We start from the raw sequence: 19278 nt of genomic DNA on the forward strand, positions 1-19278 counted from the left end.
CTCTGTTTAAACGCATTTATTTTGGAGGAAGTCTATATACAAATCATCAGTCAGAAAAATACTGTATATGTTTCAAAAAAATATATACAATATTTCGTACACGATCATTTTCTGACTAGCCAACAGTCGCTCAAAACAGTTTCAGATCATACCAAAATTATCTTCACCTTCACATAAATAAACATTCTATATAACCAAGAAATTTGATTATCCAAAACTGAAATGTGCAGCTGCACATATTTCTTTATACAGAACAATTTTATTATACCTATTCAAATATATATAACTTAACAGTATTGACAATCCTGTAGAGCAGTAGAATGTCTTTTCGGGAATATTTCTACAAGTAACTAGAACTTTTCCAGTAAGTCAGTTTTTCTTGGAGCTATACTGTATTTTCTCCTCTGGAAGTATTTTTTAGAATGTTCGTAAATTTCGTCTACAAAAAATTTTATAAGCATAATATCAAACTGATACTAGATTGAAAATATTTTGAAAAATTTAAAATATATATGCAAAAGTAGGTCTTTGCATCGGAAATTAATTTTTCAGAACAAGGGGGTTTAAAACAAATTAAACTCGGTATAACTTTATGAGTTTTAGAACAATAAAAATAAATTTATAGTAATTTGTAAATTTGCCTTAAATATCTGAGAAATTTGATTTAAACCTGAATTAATGGTATTGTATTTGGCCAGTGGTTTTGTGTTGAAGTTAATAATCGAATAGTATGAATAAAAATTCACGAAATTGTACAAGAACAAGTACATATATTATGAAGACGCACTCTGTTTTCAGAGTTGATTCCACCTGTATATCTTTATAGCATCATGAAATGAAAAATTCACCATTGAAATAACGCAAAATTTTATTTAGAAGAAACTATTTAGAAGAAGTAACTGAATGACTAATAAAAGATGTACAGAATTGTTACTTTATTTAAATTACAGTATAAAATAAGTATTGTAATTTAATTGCACGTTTCAAATCCACTACAATATTGACCAACTTAAAACCTAAATATGATAAATTCATTCAAAGCAAATCCACAAATTACTGCGGCTTATTATCAAATTTCTTTCGATACCAATAAAAATTTCATTTCATTCATTTTGACAATTTGGCACTATGAAAGCAATTATCAAAATACACAACACTTTTTGTATAATTACAAACTACACTATCTGCTTTCGATTTGAGATTGTTGCAATCTCACCAAATAACGCATGCTTTGTGACTTTTAAGAATAATCGTTATTCTACTATCACAGACATTGTTTAGAATTGGCCTTTAAAAGGAAGTTAACTGAATACACCAAACAAAATCAAGAAGACTTTTACTAGATAAAATGCATAAATAACTTTTGACCAAAACATTTTTAACCTTTTGTTGACGGATTGTATCGAAGGCCATAATGTCATGTTTAACTGTGCGCGAGATTACGTTTAAATTGGTATTCATTATAAGGAAAATGGTTGAGCTTCCTTCGTTGTTCCATGATTTGTTTATTTACAGTATTTGACCAGAATTTCAGTATTTGATCAGTAAACTTAATATACAAATGCAAACTTTATAATTTGTCTTTGTTGTAAAGTAGTTTCTTAAAATTAGAAACAGGAGAGCTTGAGAAGTATTTAAGAATATATTTTCATTGTTTTGTGCTGATTCCACTGAGAGATTCTTTAGTAATTAAATTAATCACCTGCATGTTCTTATATATAGAAAGAACTACAGGTTCCTTCTCTTATGCAAAAAGAGTGTGGATCGTGTTGTATGTCTTCTGGAATTTCATATATGTTTGATGTGTTTCGAGGTATGTTAAGCAGATTTATTTCCACTTCTTTGTATTATATTGTTGACTTTTTTTACTTTTAGCTATGATAAATTGAGTATAGGTACTTAAACAAAAGAAAACGTGATCAAACCTGATGTATAACTATTGATGGAGACCACCGTAGAGATCTAAAATCCGATTCCCTTTCAGTTATCGTGATTCCAGGGGATTATACCATGCAATTACGGAAAACTATTTGGAAGATTATGACTACCAAACATCCTTTACAATAGGATACATACATACAAAAATAGACAGAATGAGACATAATATATAGGTAAAGAGATATCGAAGTAGTTTTTTCATGGAAAGATAATTTTGTAAATTGGAAAAGAGGAATTAATATTTACAATAAAAATATACAAAGAAGAAAATGCATTTTTGATACACTGATTAAAATACATTGGCTTACAACAGTTTGAATAGATAAAAGTTTTTAAAAGGTCTTAAAAACAATGAAACAATTGAAACATCTTAAACAATGAGATTGTTGATCAATTATTTATAAGACTCTAGTAAATCATTATGAATATTACTGTTTTGACATAAGTTGAGAAAATGGGTGCATATAATTTTTTGGCTTAATAGATATCCCTTCGATAGACAGTAGTTTCCAGCTTGAAAAGAGACAGGCATTTTTGTTTTTCTATTTACGTTATTACGATTGAAAAATAGGAGGTCATGTGATACTGTTTTCAAAATTTTAAAAATAAAATGTCCTAGATAACGAGTGTATAAGAACAATATCATATATCACATTGAAGTATTGCTCTTTTATTGAATACCTTGTTTTGAAAATTGAAAAATGTTTGAAGGTGTTTTGCTCTCCGCTTACCTAAATGTTTGATAAGACTGTAAATTTTTGACAACAAAAGGTTAAACATGACCACTACTATGAATAATATGTAACTTTAAAATGTTATATAAAAATGGAGTAATATATTATTGCTATATTTCACTTCCTTTGCAAATGTGTATTTCAAGATTTGTCCGCTGCAATTTAAAAAGGAATTCTTGGTTAAAAACATGTACATACTATACTTATGTTAATCAGTACGGCATAAACTCTGTCAGTTTGTACGAGATCAAGTCATTAAGAATATACCTTCCGGTAAGTTATCGAGAAATTGACCGAGACATGCCATATAGAAAAACTTTTTAGTACAGTATACAGATATAAGATATAAAATGCGCCTCTAAATGCAACAAAGTCTAACGTGAAAACAAATATCGATATTGAATACTCCTTTGACTGAGTTAGTATCATATTAGAATCAACCAAATTAGCAAAGTTGTACATTTTGAAATTGATCAAACAGCTTGCATTCTATTATAATTTTGAAATTTACTTATGGTAGTGTATATCCGTTCTTAATAATAATTTCTATTTACATTTTTATGCAAATATAATGTTCTCTGCCTTTAAGAAAAATATAAAACGAGGATTATATTCTGTATTTAGAATACATAAGCATCTGTTCTTATGTGACCAAGAAAGTGAATTGAAGTAAAAAATTAAAAAGATGATTCCCATTTGAAGCAATATATGGCTCCGTATAATAAAAATTTATTAATAAAAAAGGTACAGGAACATTTAAAAAAAGCATATCGAAAATTTAGTAGATTTTGAAATTTAAAAATATACAACTTTATATTATCTACTTAATTTTTATTTGTAGTGGTTACTCATCTGGGTGATTCAAGCAAAGGTAATGTTAAATATCGTTTGATAAGCTCAGTTGCATTGACCACAGCACACTTGTATTAAGTTATGTCAATCTGGGGATGATAATAGTGGAGAGTCAATAAAGGCATACTACCACCCTACGAAAGGATAACAAATCGATCGATAACAAAAATAATGGCATTGGACATTTTCAATGCCAAGAATACCACTGTTAAAACTTACAAGATCTTAGGGCCCAGTAATTGGCGACGACCAAAGAACTCTTTACCTCTAAAACAATATTACTATAAACAATAAAAATTATTTAAATATAAAATACATATGTATAAATTAAAGCAGGAAGTGAAAAGTAGTACAAAGAAACTTCAGATGGAAACTGTCGACCTTTTTAAAAACCGAGATAAAATAAAACTCAAAGAAATCAATTATTATCAACACGTCATATACTAGAGTACTACTTAAAAATGTTTACATTTCAAATAGAACTCTATAGATATAAATGCAAAACTCGTACACATAAAAATGATCAAACAAAGTAAAATTATGCCTCTGTCATACCTCTAACATTGATGGTCATGTCAACTTTTTTGTAGTATTTTATGCCATCATTATGTTATACAATAGGTATTAGTTATATGCCCCAAGTTTTATTGTATACTTATACTCTTACAGTATGTGCCAAAAAGGATCATTCGTTTCGATTCTGATAATATATAAAGTATTAAAAGTTTGGAAGTAATCAACTATAAAAAGCTTTTTGGCACATCTTGTATATAGAGAAGTGCCGTTAGAACGCAAAAAAATCTTAACATAATTAAACTGTCACCAAATCACAAACTATTGTTTTAGATACCTGCATAGCTGTTGGCTATTAAAACATCAAAAAACAATACTCTACCAGCGAGAATGAACATTTTTGATTTGACGCAGTTGTTGCTTTCAGACAAATTTACGCGTCAACGGACACTTTCACAATATATATTTTAACATAAGTTACAATAAAGTATACATAATGTTCGCTTTGATACAATCCGCAAGCATCGGGAGGGGTATTTTGAAGTAGACCAGCGCAATCGACAGTTCCAACAAATTCGAAACATCCTGTAAAATAAAAATAGAAGCCGCACTACACTGAGCCCAATTTCAACTACACTGACATTTCTCGTTTCCTCTTGAAAATATCTGATGAGCGTTCACAGAGTCTGTACTTAAATTTAAAAATTTTTTTTGTCTTTTTCGCATTGTATATTCTATTTTTATTTTCAGAGGGCACTTGATATTCTCTTTTTCCCGCACTCACGTAGAATTCCACAACAGTTTTCATATATAGTATATAATTAAATATGTATAATATATATATAATATAAACAATTGTATAAATTTTAACTAAGAGTTTATGTTTGCCGATAAGTCAATCTCATCACTCGTTGAGTTGCTCTTAATTATATATTTATAATTTTTTAATTTAATGTAGTCCGTCTATATAGGCGCCAAAATCACCGGCACACTTATTAACCGCTAATCTGCTTCCAGATCCGATCCCGAATCGTCATCATCATCATTTTCTTTCAATGAACAGAAGAATGACGTTAGCTGCTTCATAGCGACACCTGAAATGAAAAAAAAATGTCAGTACTATATAAACTGGTTTCCTAAATAAATTTCCTCATACCAACAACGGTCTGGTCTGTGTCATGTACAAGAAAAATCGTATATGTGTAGATTGCGAGTTGTTAAACTGACTGAAGTGCGAAAAAATGCAATGACCACAATGTATATATAGGGCGAAGAGCTGAACATATATGACATACACATTGGATTAAATATTACACTTTTAAAATGTTTGTTATCTTTTAATTTGGCAAACTCGCAAAACATAAATTATTAAAAATTGCAAAAACGAACAGAGAAGAGAATGTGTATAGAATTGATGAGCTACTAAGAGAAAACGGTCATGTCAAGTGTTGAGACTACCTCCTTAGCACTTTTAATTCAACGCTAATGAAATAATTTGGGCAAACTGCAAGTTATATTACAATAAGTATATTGGTAGAGATACTATACTCTTATAGTACTGTTATAAATATGTGGAAAGAGGCACTAAGACAGCAATTTGGAAAAAATGTGTGACATACTCATAAAATTATTAAAAAGTGGTATATCAGAGAAAACAATATGGTGACATTGGTAGAGTAGCTCAAAGTCTGATAGTGAAGAATTAATTTTATGATCGTAACGATGCTTTAATAAATATTTAAATTAAATTGTGCTTTTCCCCAGCTCAGAAGTTTTTTATCTTTCAATTTATTTTATATTAGTTCTTTGTTTCAATTTTGTTGCGTTAATTTTTGTAGGTACATTTTTTTTTCAATTTAGTTTGATGAGTTTTTCAGTTTTAGTCATTTTGTATGAATAATACTCATTATGGCTCAAAACTCTCTGATCTTGGTGTTTCAACAAGCTATAGGTTTGCGAAAGTTGAAAAATCACGTTCATAAATGTATATTCAGTTTTCACAATTCAATATACAAAATAAAAAAGAATTATAATATAAAAACGTTCATCGAAATATTAGCCATTTTTTAATTCTTATAACCGAAGTAAATTTGGCTCGAATTTTTTGGTAAATTGAATGACGACAACGTGAAAAAATCCAGCTGATCGTATTGTAAAATGATATGTGATAATCTTTTTAGCCTTATATTTAAGTCATATTTTTTGGTAAGGTAATGTCTTTTTACCTGTCTGTTTTTGATAGATTAGTAACACCATAAAACTCTTCTGTTTTTTTTAATTAACACAATTAATTTAATTAACAATTATTTTGCCGTTTTGTTGGAAAATATGTAGGATGAAGAAAGAAGAAAAGACTGAGAGCAGTCAGGGGCAGAACAGAGACAAATATGCTGTTTGGGAATAGGAAAATGTTGAACGGTGTAACAGTGTAATGATCATAGCAGTAACAGTGTATTTTTTCTTGGGAACTATTGAAGTATTCAAAATTATATCGGTTACATTGTCATTTATGGTAATATTTCATCACCATAGCAATCCTTGTGATAATGGTAAAATTTCAATTAATGAAAACAATATTTGAATTAAAAAAAATGTGCAATCAAATCAAGGGTTGATTTTCCATCAGTAACACTTTGATCAATTGATAATGGTTAATAAAAACTTTATGCCTGTGAATAATATACAGATATTTGAACTTACCTTTACCCTCTTGTTCTAATGGATCGTCGCTTTGTTCCCAAGCGACAAAACTCTCTTGAGAGCAACAACCTACTTCATAAATTCTATCACATATTTGTAGTAAGAGACCTAAAAACAAAGTTAGTAAACGTGAAATCAATTAAAGAAAATATGAATATTTTGTAATTTATTATAAAAACTTTTGCTATAACGCGAAATTTTTATAACGTATATATGACTCGCTATATCAAGTTATGAGTTATGACATTATATAATTTTCTATTCTGATTTTCTATGTGCATATACAATTTTCATTTTGATGTTTAGCAATGTTTAGTTTATACTTGAGCCAGTGTTTCCAAATAGAAAAACATAAGTCCTCTTAAGGTTTTCAAAAATTTATTTTGGATTTATTGTCATTTTCTCTTCATAGTTGCACACTGTGTATGCACACAGTTAAAAGTTGATTTATATTATTTTTATCTATGTATCCTTTATTTACTTTTTTGGTTAAGTAAAATTCTAATAGTAAAAGATATTTTATAAATAAAAAAATATTTAAAGCAGATATTACTAAAAATGAATGGTTTAAATGTTTCTCTATTACTTAAATAATGATCAACATAAGAGACAAAATTGTTAGAATTTTCAAAAATATAAGACAAATGCTTACCCCCAGGATATTCCATTTTATTGTTCAGAGCTTGAAGGGCATACAAGCATTCAAGTTCAAACCCAGGTTTATTGTCGACATACTTGTGCAACAACGGAAAGTGTTGATCCAATCTGTCGATAATGGGTTTGTTGTTCTTGTTTATTGAGTCTTCAAAACAGGCCATCGCCAAAGCCCTAATAAATTTATTTTCTTTAACACCCTTCTCCCCTACATTTGTCTAAAAGAAAAGAAATGGTTATGGTTAAATATTTAGTACACTTATAAAATTCTCAAAAAATGAAAAATATATATATATAGGTTTGCATCATTTAGCATAAGTTTAACAATGTTTGAAAAATTGTAAGCCAAATGTCTAGACGTTAATGTCTCATTAATGCCTAGACGTGCCTTTTTACTATTTGTAAACATCTTCTGTAGTATTTACTTCGCAGTTTACTTCTCATTCATTTAGTTTGTTTATGTCTTTTTATGTTAAAGGTCGTTTTTGCTGTTTATACATATCCGTGTTTTTAATTTCTTTTGTCTAAGCATTTACTAATGTATGAATTGGCTACTAAAAATTTCTTTTAAATACCTTAAGAATTATTTTACAGATATATACTAAATTCTCATATACGAATGTTTTTGATTTTTGATGTAATTTGATAAACAGTAATATGCTCAGGTGGTTGACCCGTTTTACACCCCTACCTTTTCATCATTTATAGTTGAAAGAATAAAATAACATCAGTCACAAAACATTTTTTTTAATTATAAGACTTAATATATTAAGAATTTACACTAAAAACATGTTCAGATTTTGTATAAAACAATATTATTAGATTATTCAAATTTAACTTACCATTACCCAATCGTGGATATCATCAATAGTTTTATCTGCCCTAAGGAAATTCAGCAACTTTTCCTGAATATCATCGTAGGATAATCGACTCTGATCTACTGCTGGTGCCGCTCCTCCCAACAAGAATTCAAATTGCTAAAATATAAAAAAAATTGATATGGTTTTCCGAAAGTAAATATGTAAATTAAAGCTAAAATTAAGTGTTTAATCGCCACTTAAATTCATATAACAAAAAATTTTAATTCTTAAAAAATATTGAAAGATGCAAAGTAGTAAATGCATTTATGTAATATTTCGATAATGAAAAAACAAGTGCACACAGGGTGTTAAAAATTTATACTTTTATACAGAGAAAATAATTGAATAAAAAGGTTTTATTTTTCATGCACTAAGAAATTTAACAGATCTTATAATCGAGAATCAAAATTTTAGGCAGTAAATTCTTAAAGTGACATGAAGTTTCAGCGCTATTGTCGGTCTTCCAATGGCGTACGAAACATTTCATAGGAATTTAAGGACAAAGCTGCTTGTACTGAAGAAATACCTGTTTATAATATTTATCACGTTAATGTAGGAATATGATTATTATTGACATTTAGGTTGTTTACAATAAATAATTTTATGTTAGTAGGTACTAGTAAAACCTCCCTAACACCGCGATTATCGATGAAAGCCGGCAACTCAGGGATTAAGTTGTTTTGCTATCGAAGTAAACAGGACAAGACTCACATAAGCCCCAGATAAGCCCATTGTAAATATTTTACATTTTTTGCACAGTAGTCTTTCGGCCACTATACTACTCGCGAAGTTGATCGAAGTGCAGTGAGTACGAGAGTGTAGACAGGTACTTCATGCGACTTCGCTTCGTTCAACTTCCGTTCTATGTCGGTTTTTCACGTCGACGTCAAAGGCCCGAAGTTCGAATACGAAGTGTCACACTACATTACTCTACTTCACGAGTATGTAGAGAGTCACCTCGCCTCGATTAACTTCACTTCGACACTTCGTCCGAAGAACTTCGATCGAGAGTGTAGACGGCTTTTTGTCTTCACGACAGTAAAGACAGGAAGTCGTAAAATTTTATCTTTCAGTGTGAGATAATATTCCAAAATCGGTCTAATTATTTCATTAGATTGTCGAAACAGTGAACACGTATTTTAGTGTTGTGAGCAATATGAAAGGCAAAATAAACGAATTCTAAAATTCTAAAACTTTTTGATGAGAGAAAAACTATTATACACAACGTGTATTGTGGACTCCGTGAAAGGAATAAAAGTAAGTTACTCTGCTTAATGATTTGACTTAAGTGTCGATCAGAACTGTATACGGAATTCAAAAACATTTAAACCAAGTAAAGGCAAATCGGATAATGTATCTCTTGGAAATATTGAAACCAGAGGTAGAAAACGCACCCAGCTTAAAGATGACACCAAATATGCTATTCAGAGGAAATTCCAGGGTTTCTTTTTTCGGAAGGAAATCCCAACCTTAAAGAAAGTCCTACAAATTCTGATGATTCAATACTCAAAATATCACGTGTTTTATTGCGAACATTAGGGCAAATCAGTGTATCGTGGTGAAGGGGGGAGAGTGTACTATTTAGATAAAATTAACTGAATCAAGGTTATACTGTCTCAAAGGTATGGCAAGATTGTGAAATTAAAAGTCGTCGTCAAGCCTTCAATAAAGGGTTTTCAACAGGTTTAAAAAAACACCAGTGGGTAAAAGACAGGCTCATAATAACATATATGCAGCGATTCGGGTTATTTGGACAACTACTTGTTACTATTCAAATCCACGAAAACCAATGATTACCATTGGGAAATGGACACTCAAAGATTCGAAGGTTGGTTTTCAAAGATTCTAATAAACCTTGAAGCAAATTATGTCGTTGTTATGGACAATGCGTCATACCATAGTCGACGGTTGGAGCCAACACCAACAACTGTCTGGCGAAAAGGTGACATTATCAACTGGCTCTCTCAAAAAAATATACCATTCGATGACATGTTGAAAGTACAACTAATAAATCTCGCGAGGATACACATACCTGAATTCAAGAAATATGCTATCTACGAAATAGCTTGTGAAAACAACATAATTGTACATCGCCTCTCTCCTTATCACTGCGAGCTGAACCCTGTCTAGCTTATATTATCTTTTTTTTTTAATTTTTCTTTATATAAATATTGTATATAAATAAATATAATATATATAAATATCGATGTTATTAAATACATTCTATTAGATATCTTAACGAACACAAAACAATCATTAATCTATGATAATTTTGCTGCATGTGAATGATTAAAATATAATTTGCTCGAATATCTATCACCACAAACTGCCTACAAATTTGATCCTCAACTAAAGAAAAGCTGGAAGCCACCTTTTAAATAAACAATAAAGTTATAAAATAAGAGTATAAATAATAAGATACTTACATTGTCGTTAATGAATGATTCTATCTGTGCAGTATCCATAAAATCGACTAATTGCAAACCTGACAACTGCCACTGACTATGTAGGAAATGCGATCCCTTATTACTAATAATTAGTTTAAATAGTGGAGCCAGCAACTTATCAGCTTGATTCAGCTCAATGAGTATACTGAACGATTTGTGCAGCCTTTTAAGGGGGACTACTTGTTCGGTAATTAAATCAACTGAAACAAAATAAAATTGTAGTTACCTTTTTCTGGGGACGCTCAGTGGTACATATATATACCAACATAAAACTAAAAAGAACTAGTATCAAAATAATGCTGTAATTATTATTTTTTTCTTTTTTGTTAAATTATATCCCACAAAAGTCACTTATTACTAAAAAAATACAAAATTAAAAGTCCCTGCTATTTTGCCTGTTAAAGGGATAAAATTGTAATTCTAAAATCCTTTGTATCTTGAGATACTTGTGAAATTGAAAAATCCAATGTTTTACAGATTCTTTGAAAATTAGTCATCGAAGTTCTACTTCGCAGTAGTCTGAATGCCTGGCCATATTGGTATTGAAGGGAATGAAAAAGAGGACTACCTTCCAGGGGAAGGGCAAAAGAAACATTCATAGGCTAAGAACCTGTCGTTGGCATAGCAAGAAGCACAGCCAAAAAAACATTATCAGACTGGGTGGAATAGATGAAACCTAACCACTGCTACAAACAAGTGGGTCTTAAACACTCGAAGGCTTTTATACATGAACCTTTGAAAAAGAGATAATGACGGACAGAGAAGTAGATCTCCTAACAGGACACTGTCGCCTCAAGGGGCACATGAACAAAATCAGACTAACAGAAAGTGTGAATTGCAGATTCTGTCAGGCTGATGACGAGATGGCGGAACACATTCTGTGCAACTGACTAGGACTTTGTGTAGAAGTGTCAACCTATGGTCATAATAGACTTTGTTAAATAGGCCAGGCTGAAAGTACAGCTTTAACCTAGGGATGAGCCACAATAACCCTCTTAGGTCGAGTGAAAGGGTTGTAATGTGCCCACTTATATTGAACCTAACCTAACCTCTACTCCCAGGGAAAAGGATTTGATAATTTTGAGAAAACTTTAAGTTAAGACTTTGTAAATTTTTAGTTTCAATCTTAATATAACATGATATTGTAACATGGTATAATTATGATAAAACACAATATATTAAGTAATATCATAACTATTAATATTTATTAATCCACTAAAATAAAAACTTACCTAAAATTTCTGCTAAATAGTCCCAAAGTTTTGGAATATCAATTCTCAGATCGTCAGCTTGTGATAGCAATTCCTCCAATCCTTGACAATAATCTTCTACTGATATTTTACCCATTCCCACTAACTTGGCAAATAATGCGCCCGTTTTTAATCTCACTTGTTGAGATTTTTCTAATACATGTAAATATGTGTCATTAATCATACTAGGGATGTATGATAAGGGTACACATGAACTAATATCAGCGAAATATTCGTCGACATTGCTATTTCCGCTAACGTATTCGTCCGCACAATTGAGTATTCGCCTATACCGTTGGTCTTCGCTGAGTTGTACTTCTGGAACCGCTGCAACAGCCGAAACGGACGGCGCTGGAGCAACTGACGATTGAGGTGGTAACATAGTGGGTGCAGCTGCTGGTATGTTACGTTGCGACGACGACGAATTTCTTCCTTCGTCCTTCGATCGGTGTTGCGAGCCAGACCGAGATCCACTTCTACTATCATATTTATAACTACCTCTTTCCATACTCGCGCCTTTCGAATGATAAGAGTCTTTTTGACTATAGCGAGTATCTGAAAATAAAAAGAAAAATTAATGCTTCATATTTGAATTGTTTCTCATCCTTTTTTTTAGTTAATTTCCCAGATTTCTTCCACATGTTCCCTTCATAAAATTATGTCTGTTCTCCGTCCATATGTACCCATACCATCATATATGGTGGTATCATATATGGTTTTGTGGTTCTATCCATGTTCTCATTTTTTGTCGCATTTTTATATTACATACTTCATATTCAGTCTTGCCATCTTTGTTGTATAATCAAATTGTTTAAAAGTTATAACATCCACATATTTTGTTTTTCCTCTGTGGATTTCAGTTCTCTATTCTTATATGTCTAGGTACCATGCTTTAAAAAGCCTCTATATATGTCATCTCATTCTGTTGTATTTTTTGTTCCTCATATTCCTTTTCTCATTCTGTGTGCCATGTTTTATATCCTAATTTTATATCAATTTCTTGTTACTGTTCTTAGAACCTCTCCCATTGTTATGATTTGATAGTTGCATAAATACCTAGTATTGTTTAGGTGATAGAATGATGGCTTTCCATTTCCTATTTTCAAGTCATTCATCCCTTTTTTTTTCTTGTTAGTATTGGAACTAAATACATCCAATAAAAATATTTGAAAATTAACTTGGATTAAAGAAATACAATTCTTAAGCCGGCTTAAAATTTAAATCAAAATGACAATAATTCAAAATCAAACATTTTTTTATCGAAAACACAATTATAGTGGATATACTAGTATATACTATACAACTATACTTACTTATGGTATTACGTTTTTCGGATTCCAAATTTTCTAAAGTACTATAAATATTGGCAGTGGTAGGAACTTGTGGTATTGGCTTTATGTTAGAACCAGCGCCCGTGTTCCACTGTTTGAACATATTTGGAGCACCAAGAGATGGCTCAAGAGGCTAAAAACAAAAGTATATATTAAGTATTACGGAAATTACGAAATTTTCCTGACATTTAACTGTATAAATATGAATGTTGTATCCTCGGTGTTTCATTTAGAAGTGACCAATGAATTTTCAACCACTTCTGTTGCATCACAGAAATTTATATACTTCCTTAACACACCAACAATAATATTAAAAGTGTTATTGAGGTACTTGGCGGAAGATTAAATTCAATTGTTATGTTGGACATTTTACCATAATTTAATAAAATAATACAAGATATAATGGGCCTTCTATTTTGTTTCTGTTGGATCTGTCTTACTGCAGACAGATACTTGCAATTGGCAATATTCGTTCAGTAAATCTCAGTTAATCTACACTTTTAATGGACTTGTTTTTTTGGCTGTCCATATTTCAACTGTTATATTTATATAATGAATTGGTTGCACATATGAGTCCATTTCAAACAGGTTTGTAGAAATAAATAATAGACTTACAATATATTTTATTAACTTACTACCGGTTTTGACCACTACAGTTTACTGGTTATCTTCAGGTCTAGGGGACAAGTATAATTAAAATGATACTGGTACAAGGCTTGTTAAAAAGGCGTGTATAAATGAGCGTTTTGTACACGCCCGTTTAGGCAAATCTGCCTGACGCACAATTAACATCCATTTAATTTAAAAGAAAGTCTTAAGGAATCCCCTCCATCACCAGTTCAGCATAGCGGGGTACGCCTTTGTTGTCATCCGACAGCCGGTGCCTCAACGTAGTGTCCGCTCATGCGCGACGACTTATTGCGAATAGTAAATAATATAAACATTATATTATTTTTTAAGTTAGCGACTCAAGTATAATTTTGGACTCAGATAAATACAATTTGAGGAAACATCCCTTGCAAATCTTTACTGAGATAATAGAGATATTTAACATAATTTTATAGAATTTGTTATTTTCTCTCTAAAACTGCTTTATTTGGTTGAGACACATGTATACAATATACATATATTAAAACAAATATAAACTATGACATACTCTGACTTTTTGGATTTATTTCATATTTCAATCAGTCACCTTATACAGCAGAATTAAAAAGGTATTATAATAAGTGGAATTTAATTTGTCCATAAATATTATCGATACCTAAACTCAAAAACCTCTCAACTGAAAACCTGGGTTTCTGAATGTAAGTTTAAAAACTCTCAATTACCTTAAATAATTTTTGTGAAATAAAATTCAGTAATTTTTAACTCAAATTGCATGGAAAAGTTGTGCCTTAATAAAACAAAAAAATTAATATTCTTCGTCAATTTACAAACAGTTTTTTGTCCATACTGTAAAATTTGAAGATTTTCTGTTAAGAGTTTTTGGAGTTTGATGTAGGTATCGACATGCTGATCATAAGTGAGAGTAAATAATATTAATACATTGGGAGAGGAGTATGCTCTCAATATTAACATCACAAAAATAAAATTAATGATAATCAGCAGACAAGCTAAATAACTTGTTGACAAATTTAAATATGTTGGAGCTACCTTAAACAGTAAGATGAAGACTGATGAGACTGCGATGAAGAAGAAAGAGACAAGTAGTAATAGCTAGAAATACTTTTATTGGATTCAATAACTAGTTTTGTCAGTGCAACACTCCTTGGGGTCTGTGTATTCGCATCCTAAAATGCTACATATGACCAATACTAATGGACGGTAGCGAGACCTGGTTACTAAAAGTAAGATCGCTAAAATGTATTGAAGCATCCAAAATGTAGTGTCTCAGAAGGTTGCTTAAAATTCCATTGCTCGACCATATTACAAATGAAGGTCTTAAGATACCCAAAGGAGCTTCTAAATATCGTTAAACACTGAAATGTCTCATATTTGGGCCTTATGACCCTGTTCTAGAGTCGAAATATAATCTTAAAAAAAACATTTTAATGGCAAAAATTGGAGTGACACTCATGGTTCAGATACATAAGAAACTGGTGTGAGATATCTGATAATCAGTACCATAATAAAAAAAAACAGAAGGATTCGTACAAATATTCCAACCAAATGAACGCTACACGCTGATCAGCTTATGGCACTAGATGATTTCATATTTTCATTCCAATGTTCCTATGTCATCAGATATTATGTCACTAGGTAATTTGTTTTAAAAATATATATTTTCAATTTGTAGAAACAAATAACTTTACAAATAAAAAAATAGAAAATTTGCCAGTTAGAATAAATGATACCCGAATTCCTTATGCAACATCAGCAAAATACTTGGGCATCACCCTAGACGCGAAGCTGCGCTGGAAAGTCCATGTCAAAAAGAAAAGAGGGGAGCTTGATATTAGATATAAGAAATTGTATTGGCTGATTGGAAAAAATTCAACATTATCAATTCATAATAAATTATCCATCTACAAGCAAGTACTGAGGCCAGTATAGGTATATGGGTGCCAACTCTGGGGCTGTACCAAAGCTAGTAATATACATATTATCCAGAGATTTCAAAACAAAGTACTGAGAAACATTGTTGATGCTCCTTGGTATATCCGTAACAGCAACCTCCACCAGGACCTGGGTATGGAAACTGTGATCGAAATAATCAAGAGAACAGCAGCAAGTCACAAGCAGAGGCTGCATAGTCATGTGAATGTCGAGGCAATCCAGCTTCTTGACAACACTGAACTAAAGAGAAGACTCATAAGGACAAAACCATTTGAGCTAGTGTAAATGTGTAACAGTTTAGTGTAAAAAGCAGAGTATAGTGCTGTGAAATTATTGCATGTTAGTTGTAGTGCATTAGTTAATAGATAAAATAAGAGTAAGCCATAGGGTAAGCCTTAGATTTAATCATTTGCTGTTATTATGTTAGGTCAGAAAATAACTGATAATTGGTCATTTGTGACCAGATAGCAGTATACGAACACCGCACAGGTGTTAATAAAAAAAAAAAAAAATTTGTAGAATGTCGTTTGGGCTATTATAAATAATAAAAACAAAGAAAATGTATAAATCCAAAAACTTCTATACACATATCTGAAATGAAGGAAAAGAAACTTACCGCCCTTGCACCTTTTAATTTATCACTCTGTACCATGAACGAAGCCTTGCTCCTGTTATTGCTCGTATTCGTCGTCCATCCATCATCGGTAACATTTCTCGATCTTCCCCCCTTTCTATCACTCATCGACCCTCCTCCAGGTCCACCAGAACCACTACCTCTATCGTCTTTACGTGGTGTAATTGGACCAGAGTTCATCATTTGTATGTTAAGCTGTTCTTGTTCAGCTTCCTTTTGGATTTGATCAATCATTTTTGGATTGACGTCTTGCCTTCTAGGTACCCATTTTGCTGAACGCAGATCTATCACATCCTGAAAATAATTCATCATAAAGGTTTATTATTATTAGATTATTTTTTTAACTGAAAAAATTTATAATTCAACTGAGATCAGTGTTTAAAGGTGTCCTCAAAAATATTCAGTCCACTACTTTCATAAGACATCATGTTTAAAAAATTAACTGAAATGATACACAAAACTGAGCTGTTTATTGCACAAATGATCAATGAGACAACATACTTACACAGCCGAATATAGGAAAAAGTTTTGGCCAATTTAATACATGAAGAATATGAAATGAATAAATTCTGTAAATCCAATCATTAATATAAAAATATTGAGAATAATAAGCAAAGGCAAATATATGTTAGATATAGAAAAAGAACAGGAGTTCGCTATCATCATGAGTAGTAGCTTTAGTGAAAGTTGTGCTTGAACTGCTGATATGGTTCTAGTAGCAGATGTATGTGCTAAATGTACCGAAGCATGTTGTTAAAATTCATAACTCAATATGCATTTCAAGACAATCAAATTTCCAGAAACTTAATAACCGAAAGCATCTGGCGATTATTATAAAAATTTAGACTATGACATAAAAATCTTACAAATCAAATGCATGATGTTTTTTTGAATAGCCAAATATAATAAAAAGTTTGACAATATCTATTTGTAAAGCCTCCCTATGAACAGTAGAAAGCAGCGCAAAGCTTTGTGAGTCAAATTTAACCATCATACATTAAACATCGAGTACAGTATGTACAGAAAGTAAGTATGCGCCGCTAAAATCCGTCGGCATAAATTCCCAACTAAAAAAAAACGACTCAACAATATCGATCCAAATAGAACTGCACTAGTGAGCAGAATGTTTTTCTAAATATATTGAGAAATTAGTTTTTTACAAAAAGGTATTTATAAAAAGAAGTAAATGTAGGGTTAAAACAATTCATTCTTTCTGAAAAATCACTGTACTTTTAGTATGATTAAAACTCACCTGTAACATAAATCTTATCCGACTACTAATTTTACTATTTGGATCTTTCTTATTGGCTATACTCTTCATTTGTTCAAAGATGGGTTCAAGGGGAACGTGTTTAGTTTCCAATTCTTTTCCAATAGTTGTAAGCAACTTGCATAGGCACTCCAAGCGTTCTTCGTCTCTCCTAATTAATAAATCATTTATGCACCTCGTCATTATGCCAACTGTAAGCATACTTTGTTTAAAAAGTTCGCCTGTAAATTAAAAAAAATTCTTGGTTAACACCTAAATAATTGGCTTTTTTTTAACATATAATTCAACTAAGATCAGTGTTTAAAAGTGTCCTCAGAAATATTCAGTCCACTACTTTCATAAAACATCATGTTTAAAAAATTAACCGAAATGGTACACAAAACAGCTGTTTATTGCACAAATGATCAATAAGACAACATACTTACACAGTCGAATATATGAAAAAGTTTTGGACACTACATGAAGAATATGAAATTAATAAATTTTGTAAACCCAATTATTAATATGAAAATATTGAGAATAATAAGCAAAGGCCAAGATATATTAGATATAGAAAAAAACAGTTTGCTATCATTATGGGAAATAGCTTTAGGTAAAGTTGTGCTTGAACTGATGATATGGTTCTAATACCAGATGTATGTGCTAAATATACTGAAGCATGTTATTTAGACTCAATAAGCATTTTAAGACAATAAAATTTCGAGAAACTTGGTAACCAAAAGTATCTGGCGATTATTATAAAAATTTAGACTATGACATAAAAATCTTACAAAGTCAAATGCATGATGTTTTTTTGAATAGTCAAATATAATAAAAAGTTTGACAATATCTATCTGTAAAGCCTCCCTACGTGCAGTAGACAGCAGCGCCAAGCTTTGAGTCAAATTTAACCATCATAGATCATACATTAAACATCGAGTACAGTATGTGCAGAAATATGCTGATTATAAAAACTGGTTAGAGAAATGTTTATCCCTAATAACAGCAATGAGTTTCTTAGTCATAGATAATGCTTCATATTACAATCTACAAGAAAAAACCAAATAGTTTGAGTAGTTTCTTTGAAATAATAAGCCTTCAAAAATATAGCAAAAGTGGTCCAACGGAAAACATTTAACTTTTCAAAAGTAACTTTAAATATATTTTGTAATATATGCGAAGTTTTGTTAAATGAAATAAAACTAATGTTAACTTATATCTTGAGGCTTTATTGTAACTAAACCTTTTCAGTGCCTCTTTTTTAACTTTTGACTCAATCAGCATAGAATAGCATGATTGGGCACATCCTTGTTCTTAAAAATACTTTGTGCTCTTTCTTCTAGAAACAAGCAAAATCTCAAAGACTTTTTTCTACATATGACAAGCTGTTTATTTGCCAGTTCATTGTTACACTAACTAAAATACTTGTGTAATAGAGTAACCAACAAGCAATGATACTAACAAAGAATATAGACGCATATAGAAGGACAGTTCAAATGGGCGATTTGGTTACGGTGATTATACTTCAAAACAATAATAATAAAGAGGGCGACTGTA

At 31.0% G+C, this 19278-nt stretch overlaps 1 protein-coding gene across 4 annotated transcripts in view; it reads right to left on the reverse strand.

Moving 5' to 3' along the window:
- LOC140431243 (eukaryotic translation initiation factor 4 gamma 3-like) overlaps window positions 1-19278 on the reverse strand; it is a 166901-nt gene continuing 147623 nt past the window's right edge. For all 4 annotated transcript variants that reach the window (XM_072519179.1, XM_072519191.1, XM_072519184.1 and 1 more), the window contains 9 exons: window positions 17725-17963; window positions 16455-16766; window positions 13262-13412; window positions 11931-12503; window positions 10678-10898; window positions 8234-8368; window positions 7390-7609; window positions 6738-6845; window positions 1-5131 (listed from right to left, as the gene is read on the reverse strand). In XM_072519179.1, the coding sequence (XP_072375280.1) occupies window positions 5040-5131; window positions 6738-6845; window positions 7390-7609; window positions 8234-8368; window positions 10678-10898; window positions 11931-12503; window positions 13262-13412; window positions 16455-16766; window positions 17725-17963 (2051 nt within the window). In that variant the 3' untranslated portion in view covers window positions 1-5039. The remainder of the gene's footprint in view (window positions 5132-6737; window positions 6846-7389; window positions 7610-8233; window positions 8369-10677; window positions 10899-11930; window positions 12504-13261; window positions 13413-16454; window positions 16767-17724; window positions 17964-19278) is intronic.

The sequence above is a fragment of the Diabrotica undecimpunctata genome, chromosome 1 (genome assembly GCF_040954645.1).
Source record: "Diabrotica undecimpunctata isolate CICGRU chromosome 1, icDiaUnde3, whole genome shotgun sequence".
Classification (NCBI taxonomy): domain Eukaryota; kingdom Metazoa; phylum Arthropoda; class Insecta; order Coleoptera; family Chrysomelidae; genus Diabrotica; species Diabrotica undecimpunctata.